This window comes from Maniola hyperantus, chromosome 8 (assembly GCF_902806685.2).
Source record: "Maniola hyperantus chromosome 8, iAphHyp1.2, whole genome shotgun sequence".
NCBI classification, from domain to species: Eukaryota; Metazoa; Arthropoda; class Insecta; order Lepidoptera; family Nymphalidae; genus Maniola; species Maniola hyperantus.
In genome coordinates, this window is record NC_048543.1 from 10,059,108 (window position 1) to 10,078,747 (window position 19,640).

Genomic DNA, 19,640 nt, shown 5'->3' on the forward strand with positions numbered 1-19,640 from the left:
CATCTTTGAGAAGATTATCTATATAGAGAAATCACAGGTATGCAAGTTTCCTCACGATGTTTTCTTTTACCGTTACATAAAGCAAGTGATATTAATTTGCTTAAAATGCTCTATTTCCTCTATCTTCTGAAAACCACTGTTAGGTGTATTTTTATAAATATAATAATTATAGACAACTTTTGGGGACTTCGTTAGTATAAATCCTAAATCCGTGTAAACTTTTTTGGTACGTTATCGAAATATCGGAAGTGTTCTGGAATTGACAGATAAATTAACACCATTCATCTCATCAGCATCGTATACCTACTCAGGAAAATTGTTTGACGACAAATTCAAATCGATATTTGCTTCGAGATCAAGCTATGACCATAATATGTATACAAAATTCTTCCAACAACCAATTAAAGTCACACAAGACTAGCTCACCACGGCTTAGCTTAGGTGGAATTTCAGAAAATAGTGGAATTGTTATGGGGAGACTACGTACCGTACCTACATGCAAAATCATAATTATGTTTCCATATCTAGACCTGTACGCGATAGGTCAAGATGGTAATCGAGGTATGAAGCGGGGGGACGCCCCGCACACCGTTACTGCACTGACTATGCGGGTGTGTAAGGCGTTGGTGGAAAGTGGGTGGATGAGGAAGGCGGAGGATCGTGTGTGGTGGCGTGCTCTTGGGAAGGCCTATGTCCAGCAGTGGACGCAAACAGGCTGATTGATTGATTGATTGATGTTTCGTACACTGGGCATACGAAATAAGTAGGTATCTACATTACGCGGCTTTAAGATTTCGGGCGTCCGTCGTCTCTGTCACTCATACCTATGTGATTTCTGCCTAAATTTCGATGTGCAGTATTTTCTGCCAGGCACTGTACTAGAATTTTGTCACTTGCTTAAGATTGGGTGTTGTTAATGTGTTTCTGCCATTACGACCCATCACGTTCATCAGCTATTAGAATGCGTCATGAGTTTATGTCTCATGAGCGTGAGTCATGTTCAAATCAATCTGACGTTTTCTCGAAATGACGGATATTAAAATGACCGAAAACCGTGAAGATCACTGAGTCAGATAAGTAGTAAAAATAAGTTATATCACAATATTCTATTAGATATATACAAATTATTAAATGTATTACAACTGTTTTGCCTAGTTTTCAATGAAACTTTAAGATGCCTGGAAAAGTAATCATTTGCGCAATCACTTTACAAACAAGTTCATTGGGTAAGCAATAATTTTGACGCAAATCAAACTTGGCTGGAAAAGGAAAGTAATCCAAAGAATTAATTAACTTTTGGCTTCAATATCGCAATTTTGAGTTTTTGCGTGCGTACAAAGTACAAGTTACATAAAGGTAGCCTTGTGAATAATTTCCCGCCCCGCTGGAATTTGCCGTTCTATGACAGCCTGCTGGAATCGATATTCTGGGGTTGGTAGTTGGAATCTATAGTCTTCTATTTATAAGTCTAGGGGTGCTGAATAGGGTATTTTTTATCAAGCGAGAAAAAATCTAAAAATGTTTATAAAATTTTATATAATTAATTTTAATGATTTCACTTTTTATCTGTTCTAACAGTATCCGAAACGCACGAAGCCGAGAAACGAGTCACTTGCGAGATAGCGCGACCCGACTCATTTCGATTTTCGACGCACTCTTGAAATGACAGTTACATCGAAACCATGTTAAAATTTTGGGTCTACCGTCAAAGAAATCAAATAAACTTAGCTATTTTGAGCCTAAATTCCGTTCAATATAATATGTTTATATTTTATTCATGTAGATTTGGGTCTGACTATATCGCGTCTGATGGAAAACGAACTCTAACTTCAAGCGTGCTTGTATAAAAGATTCACTGTTTCTTTGAGGATAGGCAAGTACTCAAATTATAAGTAACAGGGTACAAGGATGATGGAAGGGCACTCTGGCGTAAAAATACGAATACGCGAAAAGAAATGGGGATAAGCGTATAGGTGAACTTTCAAGATGTCAATCATGCAAGGTTAAATGAGCTAAAGTTGAGAGCACTCTGTAAGTTTTTCAAAGAACTCTGTTAAATTATCTTACCTACCTACTATACTTTATCGTAATCTGTCTTAATCGTAATGTATGTCTGTTTGTCTATCTGTAACTTTTTCACAGCTCAGCTACGGAATTGATCTTGAAGAGACATCCATACCTATGTTAATGGACATAGGCATATTAATTGATCACAGAAAACGTCGGTTTACTACAAGAACTCATAAATAATTGCTAAGATCATCAAGTACAATTTACTATTGTTGCTGTGAATGAACTGGGTTCAAAGTCGTGACAAAGCCTTTATTCAAATTGGGTATCTACTACTGTACACTTTTTGATGTTGACCATATAAAATCAGATAATTCTAGACGAGTCTAGGCTTACTACTCTGAACTCTTGGAGTTCGTAGTTGTAGTAAGCTGTAAGTACACTTATTAAAAGTAGGTCCTAGTCCGCGAAAACAGAAAAATTAATAAGTACTAAATTCCATGCGGAAGAACTAAGGGGCTACAAATAGCATTAGCATTACCTACGTGTGCGTTTGCTTTTGAAATTCTTTGACCGTAAAACTGAAACAACTCTTAACAGCCATACAGCATTAGGTAAATCAATGGTAAGGCCACGGCTGTGGGCCTGTGATATTCAGAATTACTGTCTGAACGTGCTGATGCATTCAATCGCTCCAACTGGGAAATGTAGATATTATCCCTGAATTCTAAACGGGGCTATCGGGCTACTGTCTCTTGGGACTGAGTAAATTGAATGAATGAGTGAATTTATTTATTTTCCTACGTCACTGGGTATACCTACAGTGACGAGTATAATATTTCATTGTAATGGCGGTGCTTCATTAGCGGGCTACGGCGAATATTAGCCGCTAACTATGTTTGCCTAACATAACAAGGCCTAAGGAATAACTTAAAGCCTGCGTATGTTTATTATAATGGTGAAGGTTTTATTGGGATGATATTAATGTGGTGGACTCCCGCATAAAAAGTCGACTTATAGGATTTCACTTCTTCGATTCAACGAATATCATCAAAATATGTAATAAATCTTGTGACATTTATAGTGATTAGTTGATCCGCCCCAACTTCGTTCATTTAAATAAAACCTACCTATGTACTATGAAATAGCTAAATTTCAAGTATTAGACCCAGAGCTGTAGGTATGTTGATATGTCAGTCAGTCAGTTTATCTTAAATGCCTACTAGCTATTGTAGTCGCAGACTTCGTTCGAAATAATTTAGATATACTTAGCTATAGCACTCGGGGATAATGTAGGTATGTATCTATCGGCAAAGAATTTTTAGAATTGGATCATTCGTTCTGGAGATTACCCCTACATCCAAACTTATAAACTTTACTCCTTTGTATTATTAGGGTAGATAGTATACAAGTGAGTTCAAATCGCGTGATTTGTTTTCCGGCATTTTCCCCAAGTCTGTACTAGCCCTTAGTAGATAGAGTATAGGTACATCATGATCAACCCATCGCCAGCTCACTAAGCACGGGCCTCCTCTCAGAGTGAGAAGTTGGCCATAGTCTACCACGCTGGCCAAGTGCGGATTGGCAGATTTCACACACCTTTGAGAACATTATGGAGAACTTTCAGGCATGCAGGTTTCCTCACGATGTTTTCCTTCACCGTTAAAGCAGGTGATATTTTAATTACTTAAAAACGCACACAACTCCGAAAAGTTAGATGTGTGTGCCCGGGATCGAACCCCCGACCTCCGATTGGAAGGAGGACGTCCTAACCACTAGGCTACCACAGCGTAAGAAAGAGTAGGTACATTAGGTTGTAATCTTACTATGTGCAATACAAATATAGAATACCTATTTCAAAGCTGTGAATAGTGATACTCCGTTATTCAATATTACTAAAACGTGCTGGTGCATACAATGGATACAGTTCTAAACTGAAGGTACACTTGTGCTACACTACAATTCACTATCCAATATACCTACCTAATTGAAATAGCAATTGGCATTTCAGTACCTATAGAATTGATCCTAACAACTAGGACTTTGTTTGAGATACTAGATAGATACTTATTTATATAAAAAGACAATTCACTTGAGGCCAAACTTTGAAAGACAACTAGACAAAAACGTATTCTTTAATGGATATTCCTAAGAAAACATTTTCTATTCACATTCGTGTAGGTATTATAATACGGTTGGATTTTGAAATAAAATCTCTCGAGCACTTATTTTGTATCTACATGAAATGCAAATAAATACGGAATACTTAGATACTCTTCATGAGATGAAATTCTTAGGATATCGTCGTAAAAGCTACGAGAACAATAAACGTAGATCTGCATTTGTTTTAAATTTATTTCTAAGTATAAGTTTAACCAAGCAGCATTCTAGACTCTAAACTACGCTACAAAATTATCTATCTATTGTAAAATTATTTACTTTTTTGTGGTACAAAACCATAACGAAACGAAGTCAAGCCTACTTAACGTTGAAAATAACCGTACTTTTGACATGATAGTTGACACAAAGAGCAATATGGCGAGTGCGTTTTTAAAATGTATGCATTATAATATATAAATTGAATCCTAGATTTTGATCTGCCAAAGTCTTCTTTTGTTGCACAAAATTTGACTATTCCAAAAAATATTATGTCTATAAAAAAAGAGCTTGTTGTGGGCTCTTCTCAGACCTGGGTGCGTTTGGAACCCTCGTAGCTTTAGTTTTAAGTACGTATTAATTATCACTACTATATCATATTATCATCTTACAAATAAATTTTTGTGACAATCCAGGAAGCGTAAAATTTTACTAATTCTGGATAAATAATTTGAGTTTGAGTTTGAGTTTGAGTTTGAGTTTGAAAATTAAACACTGAACAAAGGCAATGTTGCTTACGATAGTAAAAAGACATCATGCAAAAGAAGTGTTCTAGATCTCATTAAGCCCCATTGTTTGTACCCCCTTGTAATGCGGTCGTGTATAACGAACGGATTGCATAATTTCCCGACCGTTGTGCTGGTCGCGTTTGTATCAAGCGGGGAATGGATTCATACGCGCTTTGACTCCCGTCATTCCAACCAGACTGGGCTATTTCGTCGATACAATGCGGCTTAATTATTGTTTGAATTTTGCAATTTGCGTTTTCAGTAATGCTAATTCACTCTGGTAATTCTACGAATGTACCTAATGTGGGAATATTTGTCAGACTATTCTTACTTGTCGATCCCGGGCATCTCTAACTTTTCGGAGCTATGTGCGTTTAAAGTAATTAAAACGAAGAAAGAGAGAAGCCTTTGACAGTGTTTAAAAATAGACTTTACAAAATATTAATACATAAGAATTACTACGACATTAAGGACTATGGAACGGATAAGGATATTTTAAGTTATTAATAATAATTAATTTGGACTTCTATTATGTTGACATTTTATTCATTACTAATATTTTGTTTCGATTGTATGAAGTCTATGTAAAACATGTATTTTAATTCCTACTTATTTTTATGTTTTTAATTTAAGGTAATAATATTCAAACACCAGTTACGGTAAAATGTATAAGGCTCATCAGACATTGTTTCAACCTAATGTACTTGCATTTTATTGAATAAATAATTCATTCATTCATTCATTCAAAATATCACTTGCTTTAACGGTGAAGGAAAACATCGTCATGAAACCTGCATGCCCATGTTCGCCATAATGTTCTCAAAAGTGTGTGAAGTCTACCAATCCGCACTTGGCCAGCGTGGTAGAGTATGGCCAAAAGCCAAAATAGAGTACTATAGCAATACTGGATGAAATACCTAAGAAACTTTTGCATATTAAGTATCTAAATTGTTAATTAATATGAATTATTTATTAAATTAATTTAAATGTAGGAGAAAGTTTGGGCACGTTATGAATATACGCGGGCAGAGATAGTTTACTAACCACGCGCATTTGGAATTAGAAATTAAGGATCAGGATGTAAAACGAACTTCTGACATTACCTAACCCAGTGGTTAACACAAACCTAAATTAAATACCTAGATCCGAACTAAAACAATCCATACTAATATTATAAATGCGAAAGTGTGTCTGTCTGTGTGTCTGTCTGTCTGCTAGCTTTTTACGGCCCATCCGTTTAACCAATTTCGATGAAATTTAGTACAGATATAGCTTACATCCCGGGGAAGGACATAGGCTACTTTTTATCCCCGAAAATCAAAGAGTTTCCACGGGATTTTTGAAAACAAATTCACGCGGACGAAGTCGTGGGCATCATCTAGTTTATAATAATCCATTAACATGGTTCTTGTTTACTTATTTTAGTTTTAAAAGCACAACTTTAGCGGTATCTATTCATATTCATAGTTTTGAAATAGGTCGGTAGCTCAGTGGGCTAAAATTCGAAATCAATAGAGAATGAGGAAAGTGTTTTACAACTGAGAAATTCTTGGAATTTTAGAGAAAACTACTTTTTATTTCTCTCTCTCTAGCACACGCTAGAGAGAGAGCTCAAAGCAAAACAAGCTAAAGTGACAATGAGCAGGTTATGTCTGTCACAGAACCACAACCGATACGGGAGGTTAAAACTACTTTAGATCGCCTCTAATGAGGAGTTTTCCAAAAGGAAGTATTTAAGTACGGAATATTTCAAAAACTATGCCAGATACTCCAGCTAGACAAGAAGATTGACCCATGCTATAGCCTGTAGAGCTGGTAGCTACGTGAGCAGCGCTAATGTAGCAAATAGCAATACATAGTCAGACTTCCATTAGAAAGTCGTTAATGCAAGAGATAGTTAAGCTTAAAGGCTGACTATTAAAGACAGATTCCTTGCTAATCGTGTCGTAGCGTCAGCAAACAAAAATGGCAGTCAGTTCATACTTTTAAGTTTTCAAAAGGAAAACTTACAGCTATTAAAATATTATATAAGATGGTTTTTTTTGGATTTTCAAATTAATTGCAGTAAGTATCAAAATTTGTAAATTAGCAATAGTTTTACATCTCTCAGCACTCCAAGAACTATTAACATTAGCATGTCGTGACGCGACCTTAAAGTTTTCACCCGTCCCTAAATTGCTCAACGCGCCGAGAAGTTTTCACTTCAATATTGATAATATTCCATTTTGGATCAATATTCACTACTAGTACTTAATAGCACAGTTCACAAATCAAACTAAGAGTTCCCTCACTCTAGTTCACTCTGGTAATAGTACTACAAAGTAGAGGTGGGCATTATTGCTTCTTTTAAATCATAGTGATTTCACAGGCGATTTTTCACGGAAAGTGATTTTTCAATTCTTGCACGCAGGTGCAATCGTTGCAGCACGACACGTCTGTTGTTTTACACGTCTCTACCACTTTGTTCATTTGGATGACATTATACTTACATATAGTGATAGACAAGAAGTTTGAAACTATTTAAAAAAATGTCTCTATAGCCTCTATAATATTATGTCTCTAATAAGGCAGCATGCTATATCAGCTAAAATTTCATATGTCTGTCTTGTGAGAGAATTCACAACTCTGTTACATGGACGCCCTCAAATCGGTTCCGCATCGCCACAGTGCAGATTATTATCAGTAGGTACACCGCTTCTGCTTTTCACTATACGTATAGTCCGCGACAGGTCGAGATGGCAATCGGGAGGGAAAGCCCCGCACACCCGCACTTAACCCAGTGCGGGCGAGCGTGGGTGACATGCGGGTGGGCGGTATGCCCTCCCACCTCATACCACGATTGCCATCTCGACCTATCGCGTACCTATAGGAAGTTTAACAGTAACTAATGTTTCATTTTCAAATACTTACCGAGCAATCGAAAGCACTTTGAGTCGTTGTTAACCAATAAAGAGATGCTTACCTGAAAAGGAATAAGTACATTATTATACAAATGAAGAAACCGACAGAATAATACATCAACGTACCTACAACTCAAACTCTTCGGTGTCTGACTCTAGAACTTTGAGATTTAGCGTGTAGGTATACGTTCTATCTTGACGTACCTAGATCCCACTAAGAAAGACTTTTAGTAATTTCAGCAGAATGAAGCCAGTGCCGATTCGCCTAAAGAAGAGACGAGCAGAGGAAGCGCAGACGTATACAGTACCTAGCCGGCAGGAAATATTGCACATTGACTTTTAGAAAGAGATAGCGGTTTCGTATAGCGTTGTCTCTGTCGATGAGATCGACAAAACGTCAACTAGGTATGAGTGACAGAGACAAGTCTACAAAGCCAAAACTCATTCTAAAGGTCGATGTCTTAGGTGGATAGTATTTCTTGCCGGCTACTGTACTTGGTCTATAAAAAACATTTAATCCTTATGTAAATAATATACCTATTAAATAAAAATTACTCAAACATAATAAACGAAATTAGTATTCTGAAGTTAAAAGCAGCTAAAACAGTTGCAATATTAATAATATGCACTGAACTATTTCCTCATTTTCTGTAAGCTTTTAGCAAACATCACCTCCGCGAATGCTAAATTTAGTGTAAGTATCGTTAGTACGTAATTAGAAGTACCAGGAATACATCAGCCAAATTAGACAGGAAACTTCAAGTTTTAGCTCAAATATCTCTTATTAATATAAAAGTAGTATTTTGCGTTTATCTAATCTAGCTAATGCCCGCGACATCGTAGTACCTACGCGTGGATTTAGATTTTTAAAATCCCGTGGGAACTCGTCTGTCTGTCTGTCTGAACTGTCATTCTCCAGGTCTTATAAACTATAGGTACGCATACAAAAAAATCACGTTGATCCGTTGCTCCGTTGCGACGTGATTGAATGACAAACCAATAAACCAACATACAAACGCACTTTTGCATTTATAATATGGGTAGTGATAATATGGGTAGGGATTCGTTTAGTACCCGACCCTACACGGCTTTGTTTGGAAGGAATTTCTGTAAATTATTTTAGTGGAGGTCTATGGCATGCTGCCTAAATGCATAATCTCATGTTTCTGTGTGTGATAGTCAAGCTGCTGTAACTATGATTCACTTGAACCCTTGGCCCAACCCGAGCGTATAAGTTAGTCAAATATAAAGTGGAACAATAAAACCCTTTCGTAACACGAAGCTGTTGCCCTAAAAATAATTCTATCTACGGTTGACTTCTTAGTAAAGGTTTGGACATACGCATACAGTACACAATGCGTCAAGGTGATAGGCAATTAAAATGTGTCTCAGGCGGCTCCTAGAAGTTGTTTTTGTAATGTACGTGATAATAACACAGCGGTCGATTGCTAACTGGTTTATTTATTTCATATCTACCTTACATATACTACACATCTCTTTCCTATAAAAAGTCTTGTTGCTTGATTTTAACATAGGAAATACATAGGTAATTTATCTTAGCTTATTACTTACATCCTACTAATTAATTATTATGTATATCCGCTTCTCCTTCCCCTAATAAACTAAACACTTGAATCAGTAAAAAAAAATCCCTACTCTATTTTACTTGCTAAGAACAAATGGATGATTGTTTAATTGCCCTTTTTAATATATCCAAAACTTAATCACTCCCTTAACCATAGATAACACACTATAGCTTATCTCCCGTATATATTTATAACAATGTAAGTACCCTGTATGTATTTTATGAAACTTGCCTCAATTGAAACTTTCTATTCCTTTTTTTTTTTTTTTTTTTTTTTTTTTTTTTCGGTATAGGTTACTTAATTGTATTTCTTAATTCTTACTCGTTTTTACGTAGCCGGCACGCTCGCTTAGGTCTTTCCATACTTTCCAGCGGAGATTCTAGAAATGGCGTCAGTCCCCCGGCGCCTGGTTCGGGCGTCGGGGATAGTACCCGCTCCGGTCGTGGCGGCGGCGTCCCGGTCGACGTTTGCTCTTCGCATTCCTGTGACCCCCGCTGAGTTGCAAACTCCTCCGCATCCTTCCAGGGTGAATACGACTCTTTGACTATTTCGTTTCGTCTTCGGGGTCTTGTGTTTACATACTGATCCGTAATACTTATCTCCGCACTTTCTGGTTCTGTTTCGACGTTCCACGAAAATCGACTATTTCTCAGTGGTAAAATTTGGTCTGTGTGTCTGCGACAAATATTTCCTTTGTTTTGCAATATTTTGTACGATACCGGCCCCGTTTTTTCTATTATATCTCCTTCGATCCATTTATGACCCTTTGTGGAATAATTCCGTGTTAATATTTTATCTCCTACCTCGAATTCTCGGATGACTCCGCCTGAGCTTTCTATTTGTTTACTCTGTGCCTCCGCCACTATTTTAGACGTACTCGGCCGCATTGCGTCTAGTCTATTCCGTAGGCGCCTCCCTAACAGAGCTACTGCCGGTTCTACTCCTGTGGTTGCATGTGGACAGTTTCTATATTGCAGTAAAAATCGACATAAGCTGGCGTGTATGTCTACGCCTTCTAACACAGCCTTTTTAATAGTTTTCTTCACCGTCTTAACCGCATTCTCTGCAGCTCCGTTTCCTTGCGGTCTGTACGGCGAAGATGTAACATGCTTGATAATATTTTTACTGCAGAACTCCTTAAAATCTGCGCTTTGGAATGGGGGGCCGTTGTCCGTTACGAGTTGGTCAATTAACCCTAGTCTAGAAAATAAACTTCGAAAAAATTTAATGGTATCGTACGCCGTGGTACTACGTATTTGCTCCACCTCTAGCCACTTACTATACGCATCGACTACGATTATATAATATTTCCCATGGACTTGAGCAAAATCAGCATGTAGTCGCTTCCAAGGTCCCGTCGGAAATTCCCATGGATGTAAAGTGGTTTTAGGAGGGGCGTCTCGTACATTTCGGCATGCTTCACACTTCTGTCCCACCGCCTCGATATCCTTATCTATAGAAGGCCAATACACGTAATTTCTGGCAATAGACTTCATTTTTACAATTCCTAAATGTCCCGAATGAATTTCAAATAAAACCCGTTCCTGTAAATTTTGGGGAATTATTAATCTGTATTTGTATAAAATACACCCATGATCAATATACAGCTCTGCGCGCCTTACAAAAAATGCCTGTTCATCCTCTTTACACTTTTCTGGCCATCCAAACATAATATAGCCATAAATTCGACTTAATAAATTATCCTTTTTTATTTCTGCTGCAATCTCTTTATAACTCACCGGTAACGTTTCATTCACATAGAATAAATAATGTTTCTCTGATTTGAGTGGTCTGTCATGTTTCTCACCTTCTAATGGTAAGCGGGATAATGCGTCCGCATTGCCGTTGCATTTTGATTTCACGTAATTGATGTCAAAATGGTACGCTGCCAATTTAGCCGCCCAACGTTGTAGTCGACTTGCTGCCGTTTGTGGAATGCCGCTTTTTGGCCCAAAAATATACACCAGAGGTTTATGGTCCGTTTTTAAAATAAATTTCCTACCAAAGAGGTATTGGTGATGTTTTTGTACCCCATACATTATCGCCAGTGCTTCTTTATCTAGTTGGCTGTAGTTCTTCTCCGCGTCTCCGAGCGTTCTCGACGCGCAGCTGATTGGCCGCTCCGTTCCGTCGGCGAATACGTGCGCGAGGACTGCTCCTATACCATACGAGCTACTATCTACTGATAACACTAACGGAAGCGCTGGATCGTAATGACATAACACTCTGTCGCTTGATAAAATATTCTTTATGTCTATAAAAGCGTTTTCGCAATTTATATCCCAGTTCCATGGCTGATTTTTTTTTAGGAGAGAATATAATGGATGTAGTAACGAACTTAAGTTAGGAACGAACTTGCCATAGTAATTTATTAGGCCTAGAAAAGCTTTCAATTGAGTCACGTTTCCTGGTGTTGGAGCTTTCACAATAGCCTCCACTTTTGTCATATCCGGGTGCAAACCATGTCTATCAATAATAAACCCTAGGTAAGAAACGCTTTTTTGTAAAAAACTACATTTATTTATTTTTACAGTTAGGCCCATTGCCGCCAATCTTTCGATTACAGCTCTCAGATTATTTTGATGTGTTTCCCGATCTTTTCCCGTTACACAAATATCGTCTAAAAAAACCACCGTGTTTGGTAAGCCTCTAAGAGTTTCTTCCATAATTTTTTGAAACTTTTGAGGTACGCAGCTCAACCCATAAGGTGTACGTTTGAAAGCGTAGGTACCTAAGTGCGTCGAAATCGCAGTACACGCTTGCGAATCTGGGTGGAGAGGTACTTGCATGTACGCGGTTGTCAGATCAATTTTAGAATATTCCTGACCACCGGTCAAAGCTGCAAATAACTCTTCGATGCGTGGAAGCGGATAGTGATCCATTTTTAACTTAGGATTAATCGTTGATTTGTAGTCCCCGCATAACCTAATATCTCCCGAAGTCTTAATAACCGGAACTATGGGTGTACCATAGTCCGAATGTTCAACCGGATAGATCGATCCTTCCTTTTCTAAACGATTAAGTTCTCTCTCCACTGCAGTTCGCAATGCCAAAGGTACCGGCCGGGCGCGAATGAAAACCGGTTTATTATCTGTGAGCTGCAAACGAATTTGTTTCTTACATTCGCCCAACTTATCCGTAAATACAGAAGAATATTCTGTCCTTAGCTCCGAACCGATGATTATGATGTTTATGAACCGATCGCGATACTCATTATCACTATAATCTTGTGAAATATTATTAATGCATAATTCATTTATATTAAATTTTTGAATCCAATTCCTACCTAACAAGGGACGACTCCCGTTTTTTATTATATACAGTTGTAAGTTCTGTTGATAATTGTCTTCGATACATGCATTTACTAATATAAACCCGATCGGTTCAATTCGCGAGCCCGAGTATGAGCATAATTTTATTTCATCTTTCAATATCTTATAATTCGAAAACATACTATTATAACATTTTTCACTAATAGCTGAAATTTTGCTACCCGTGTCCAACTCACATTTAAGTGTTTTATCCCCTATTTTAACATTAATAAAATACGGTTTGTCTCCGCTTGAAACCGCCCGTATATTGTACATTTCAGTTTCCGAGTCATCACTCATGAAATTATGGCCCTTTTCGGTCGTTTTGTTTGCCGCTTTACACATAACTTTCAAATGTCCCCTGCGTAAACATAAATCACAATTGTACTGCTTATAACGACACTTATCTGCCCGATGAGGCTTCCCGCACCGCCAGCAAAGCGCCGAAGAGGCCGCGGGCCTAGCCCGGCCCGCCGCTGCGCCGCGCACCGCGTGCAGGCCCTCGCCGCTCGCCTCGCCGCTGCCACCGGCCGCGCTCGAGCCGGCCGCGCCGCCTGCGCCTGTTCCTATGTTGCTGCCGAAGTCCCCAGAATATGCACCGCCCGAACTATTGCGGCCGCTCACTCTGTCCACATGCTTCTCCGCAGCTTCTAATCCTAGAGCTAGCTCCACCGCCCTCTTGTATGTTAGATTAGTCTCGACCAGCAATCTAGCTTTAATGTCTGTACTCCGTAAACCAGTCAGGAGCTGTTCACATAGATTTTCTTCCAGATTTTGCCCAAATTTGCATTCCGTTGCCAAATGCTTTAACTGTTGCAAAAATTCCAATATGGATTCCCCCGGCTTTTGTTTTCGCTGTCGAAACACTTCCCGCTCCACGTATACGGAACGTTGAGGTTCTAAATGATTTTTCACTATTTTTACCAATTCTTCAAAGGTTTTATCCTCCGGTTTATTTGGTGCACATAGATCACACATCAAATTATACGTGCGTTCACCAACTAACGTTACCAACGTGGCGACTTTGTGTGTAATTTTTATTTCATTAAGAAATATGAACTGTTCCACTCGCCGCACATATAACGACCACTTCCCAGAAAACAGATCAAACGGCTCAATTTTTCCGAAAGGCATTCTCAAATATTAATTATTGCACGCGTGTTTATTTTTAACTTCTAATCCCGACTCGGCGCCAATGTAATGTACGTGATAATAACACAGCGGTCGATTGCTAACTGGTTTATTTATTTCATATCTACCTTACATATACTACAGTTTTAATTGCTATCTCAGTGTGCTTTGTATAAAATATCTCATCTCACTAACGTTGATAGAATCCGAGAATCGAAATACAATAACGTCAGAGTAAAATGGACCTAAAAATCCTTGATTTTAAGTCAAAAATTCAGTACAACAATTTTTAATCACAACGTTTTCGCTTGGAGCACTGCTGAGTGTAGGTGTACCTTTGGCTGAACCTGGGTTTTTGAACAAGGCAGTTAGTAGTAGGCTTTAGTGTTTCTACACTCGAATTAAAAGTTGGTGAGATGTAAAATCTGATACCGACCATACTGTTGCTGCTGCACCGCACTTGCCGGTGCCACGTGCTTTTTACTGTTCCTTGTACTTTCTACTGTGACTTACTAGGTGGTAGGTGGATTCGGGGAGCGTGTAAAACAAACACTTGAGACTTCCTAAAAATTGCAAAATAGGCACGATGCGTCTGCCGCCGCCGCGTGACGAGCTGCTCCCCGATACACTGCCCGCAGCCGCTTTCAACTGGGCCGCAGCTTTACAAGTAAATAAATAACAAACTACAGGGTCACGACGGGAGTCGAACCAACACGCCCCTGGCTATCGCGCTATTTTATTACTTCCCTCACGGTTTTCTGAAGTTTATAGAGCGAAATACATTATTTGACATGACTGTGTTTCGCCTTATAAACTTTCAAGCTTCGTTTAAGGCAATAAAATATAAAAAGGTAGTAGAACTCTTCAGTTTTGAGTTAAGAGTTATGTATCTGCTCGTACGTTCTTATTTAAAGTTATAATGTTATATTATAAACATAAGTAGGTACTTAAACAACAAATCCCATTGAGCTAATTTATTGTTATTATGGACGCTTCCTCGCATAAGTTTGTAACATTATATTTTCTAAACAAAATGTTACACAAATAATAAATCGTGTTTTGTCATGACACAATTTTTTTTAACTTCTGTGTGTGTACTAATTTATCTATTATTTATCTTAGGTATATAAAATAGGTAGGATCTTAGGTGTATACAATTTAATAATGTTAGTTCATTCTGGTAATGTTTTAAGAGGTGTGGGTACATGACATAATTTAGTTCCTTATAAAGCAATCAAGTGACATTCATTAATTTACATTTTAATTTAATTTTTCTGAAAAGCGAGCTGTCTGCAGGCGACGTTCACAGAATGCAAGGAAAAATAAAGTAAATAGTGCTCCAATTATTCAAAATAGGTCGTGAAACTTTTCAAAGTTCGCTAAGTATTTTGAATAAGTAGGTATAAGGAGCTCTTAAAAGGTTTATTGTAATAAAAAAATAAAAACAACGCCCTGCCGTAAAAATGAACTAAAGCTTTGAAAAAACCCGGCGAAGTGCACATCGGACTCGCGCAGGAAGGGTTCTGTAGAAAAAAAAAACTATCTATAAAAACGAGCAAAATTCACGTTTGATGTCCCCCTTAAATATTTATTTTATTCTGTTTTTTAGTATTTGTTGTTATAGCGGCAATAGAAATACACTACTTATCTGTGAAAATTTCAACTGTCTAACTATCACGGTTCATAAGACAGCCTGGTGACAGACGGACAGACAAACGAACCGATAGCGGAGTCTCAATAACAGGGGCCCGTTTTACCCTTTGGGTACGGAACGCTTTTATTTTAGGGTATTGATCACTTTGGTATTGATAATAATATCATCAACGCACAGCTTAAATCGCTGAGTCTATAAACTTGAGAATTTGCTTGTATTTTGCATATTTTGCACTAAGAAAGGGTTTTAAAAAATTTTGCCCAAGTCAAGCTGGGGCAGGTTTGATTGTTATTAAAAAAAAAGCGAACAAAGCAGTCATCAATTTTACGAAATATACCCAAAATGTCGATTCGAATTGCGCAAAGTCAATTATTATTTCACCAATCATAGAACTTATCAAATTATACAACTTTGTTTATAGCGTGACTGAAACAGATTAGGTAAGTTATTTCCCTAAATTAATTAGATATGGCCCCCAATGAAATTAATTTTACGGATAGTTATCATTAATCTTATACTTAGATATGAAATAAGATCCAAAATAGGTTAATATCACAGCGAAAACGTACCATCTCATATTCGAGGTTTATCGATCAATTTTTAATATTAATCAATATCAATCAACTGCGGGGTGATTCGCTAACTCAGTTTCTAACACTGAATGATAGGCACGGAGCTCATTTTCTAATACGTTGAAGGTTTTCTACGAAAACATATTTTAATATCACCCAGTGAAGCAGCAATGTAGAACTAACCAACCTCGGTGGCTATTATTTAGTGTTAGATACTGAGATAGAGAATTTACCTAGCTGGAATACGCTACCCTTATAAAGAGCTAAGATCTGTTGAGATAAACATTAAACATTTCCTTTTCAATTAATGATTACATTGGTAACAACAATTACCAACAAGAACTGGAGAAATATTAAAAGATTAAATGTAAAATTTAATTTGTCAGAAGCGTGAACTGTCCGCAAGAGGCGTTAAGGAATAGAATGAAAAATAAAATACAAATGGCGCCCCATTTATACAAAGTTCCAGGGACGTATTCTTGATGGATTTATCTAACAACGTATCAGGCAAGTGCCCGGGGCAACAGTTAAAAGGGCGGTCGGAAGGCTATGCATACCGGAAGGGAGTCTACCTAAGTGTTTCTATTGGGAAAGTGATAATACGTTTATTCTATTAAAATTACGAATTTTCATTACGGATTTTCACAATTATAATATTAATGTATATGGCTAATACATTAATATTATAATTGTGAAAATCCGTAATGAAAATTCGTAATTTTAATAGAATATCCACACTATTATAAATGCGAAAATACGTCTGTTTGTCTGTCCGTCTCTATCTGTCTGCTAGCTTTTCACGGCCATCAGTTTAACCGATTTTGATGAAATTAGATACAGAAATAACTTGCATCCCGGAAAAGGAAAGACATAGGCTATTTATGATCCCGGAAAATCAAAGAGTTCCCGCGGGAGTTTTAAAAACCTAAATCCACGCGGACAAAGTCGTGGGCATAATCTAGTTTCACAATAAAACGGAAATACTTTAATGGTTGATATTTAGCTAGTTTAATGTGGTAGGGCTCGCTCCATTTGTGTTGTTTATACAATAATGATTTCGACCTTGCTGACTTTTGTAATTTTTGAAACGAAGCTTCCTTTCGGACCTTATGAAACCTAATAACGAAGTCGTGGACATCATAATATGTTCTAATATAATAACATTTAATAAAATTCGTTTACACACAGTTCAATACTTAGTTGCCTGTGTTGCCTAGTTACGTACCTGATGAGGTGGCTGATGTAATTCGCCCAAGGCGCAAAATCTTAACATCCGTCCCTGCAAAGTTCCCAGTGAAATATTTCAGTAAAAGTTCTTTAACCTTTCCACAAGTTTCGTTGATGGCACCTTTGAGAATTCTTCCATTACTAGCACGTAATTACAAAGGCTTGTACTCGTACTAACAACAATTAGCTTGATTGGGCTTAGGTATACGTTGTAAGTTCCATATACGGGCTGAGTACACTAGCTAACTAAGAACCTAGCCTATGTATGTGAGAATGCAAATCTAGGAGATTTTCCCTCCTATAGAAGAGCTATTTCTAGGCTATTTCAAACTAAAATCGCGTTCTATGAAGCTGTCTACATTAGTAACACAAGGACATCAACTTGTTAGCAAAAACGAGTTGCAGATAGCAATTTTTTTTGGAATGAGCCCTCTAGGGCGTAGGTAGGTAGGTACTTATGAGTGCAAGTCAAGCAACTTAAGACGCTGAAAACCACGAGCTGACCAACAAAAAATGCAAGAGCTGTCAAAAGTGCAAGAGCAACGCATTTTCATTATTGAAAATGGATGCGACGTTAGTCAAGACTCAGCCGCATTGAGTAATCTGAAGAAAGGCTGATGAGGTCAGCAGACCTCTACTTAACCATTTTGTAGCACGCCCGATACTGCTGACTTCACTGATTTTTAGTACCTAATGAAATACGCTTTTTGCAGCTGTAACAGCTCTCGCGTCTCCTGCAAACCTTACGGATCGGCTCCCTTTCCCTTTCCCTTTTTCGTTTCTCTTTTCTATATATTATATAAAAGGAAAAGCTGACTGTCTGACTGATCTATCAATGCACAGCTCAAACTGCTGTACGGATCAGGCTGGGCATGCAAATAGCTATTATGACGTAGACATTCGCTACGAAAGGATTTTTGAAAATTCAACCCCTAAAGGGGTAAACTAGGGTTTAAAATTTGTGTAGTTCACGAAGTCGCGGGAATAAGCTAGTCTTTAATAAAAAATTTGATGGTTAAATAATTGGGGTAATAATACAATTTTCTACGGTTCAAACTTTTGTTTACATTTGGTGCTTGAATAATTGTATGTACAAAATAATTCAATGATTTAATAGAAGTGGATCTACACTACGAAAAAACAAACCAATATTTACAGAAAATTACAGTGGCATCTACTTACCTGATAATATATTTACCTTTTTCGCTAAACGACTGCACCGATTTCGAAGAAATCAGGCACAGAGATACCTTGCATTCTGGAGATGAACAAAGGCTTTTCACCGCGGGAAGATACCTTTGTCTCACTGAAAAGCAGAAAAATTAGAAAAAATACATAGAAAACTTACACAATGAGCTTGTCGCGGAATAAATGATGAATAGGTATAATGTTAAAGAATAAGAGAGATTCAGTGTCAGAATTAAACTTTTCAGTACAATTTTTTCTGTAAATTCAACCATCTAAATTGATTGTTAGTAGATTCCTAATGATTCCAAAGATCTTCTAGCTAAATTATTCTTTTATACTTTTCCTTTTTATTTCTTGGTGGAAGCTGTTATTTAAGTAAAAGTAAAAAAAACTGTACCCGTATGACAATATTATTCGTTTCAATTCATTTTGCGATAGATGCATATAACGATAGCCTAACAATATCGTCAAAGGAAAAACGGCTCGATGCCATTAAGGTATTACCACAGTTTTGCATAAATGAAGCATTTTATCAGAAAATACCTTGCTGTAATATTTTACGAAACGTGTCGTGTTTCCTAACCGATTACGGTGAAAACAAAATTGAATGAAACGGGTTTTGGAATTTGTAGTAAGTAACCAAAATCCGCTATAGTCAACCATAGTGCATTTGTCTGTTTGTTCACTATTTCACTGATTAACCAAATAAACGGTAATTTCCTATGGTAGACGAAACTGTACAAAGATAGCTTTGGAGATACTTACCTAATCTGAAGATGAACATAAGAGTACTTTTTACGACGCTAAATTTTGAAAGTACATAAGTTATTCACGGACGAAGTATCAAGCATTATCCTGCATCTTATGTGTGTTAACGCATATGATGCAAGACATTATGCTGAGCTGTACCTACAGTGTACACCCATTTGGGGTGGTGTCACAGATGAAAATGTTACATTTGTACTTTGTTTTTATCTGTTACACAAACAACAAATAAATGCATTTTCTTTCTTCTTTATTTTTTCAAGCAACAGCTGTCTAATATTTCAATAAATATTTTTCTATGAAAGATTTAGTCTTAAGCATAATATTGCGGTAGAGTCAAAAGCGTCGCATTCGCCAAGAGAATCGCTGCAGCAGCCGCCTGTAGGTACGGTTGCAAAGTTAATCATTTGA

General features: G+C 37.4%; 1 protein-coding gene across 2 annotated transcripts in view; it reads right to left on the reverse strand.

The window, feature by feature from the left end:
- The window catches only part of LOC117984648 (neural cell adhesion molecule 2-like), a 161,236-nt gene that overhangs the window by 107,328 nt on the left and 34,268 nt on the right, over positions 1–19,640 (reverse strand). Inside the window, exon 2 of one of the 2 annotated variants that reach the window (XM_069500206.1) lies at positions 18,475–18,582. The exons of the other annotated variant lie outside the window; for it this stretch is intronic. Within the exon in view, the coding sequence (XP_069356307.1) occupies positions 18,475–18,582 (108 nt within the window). The remainder of the gene's footprint in view (positions 1–18,474; positions 18,583–19,640) is intronic. 2 annotated transcript variants of the gene reach the window in all.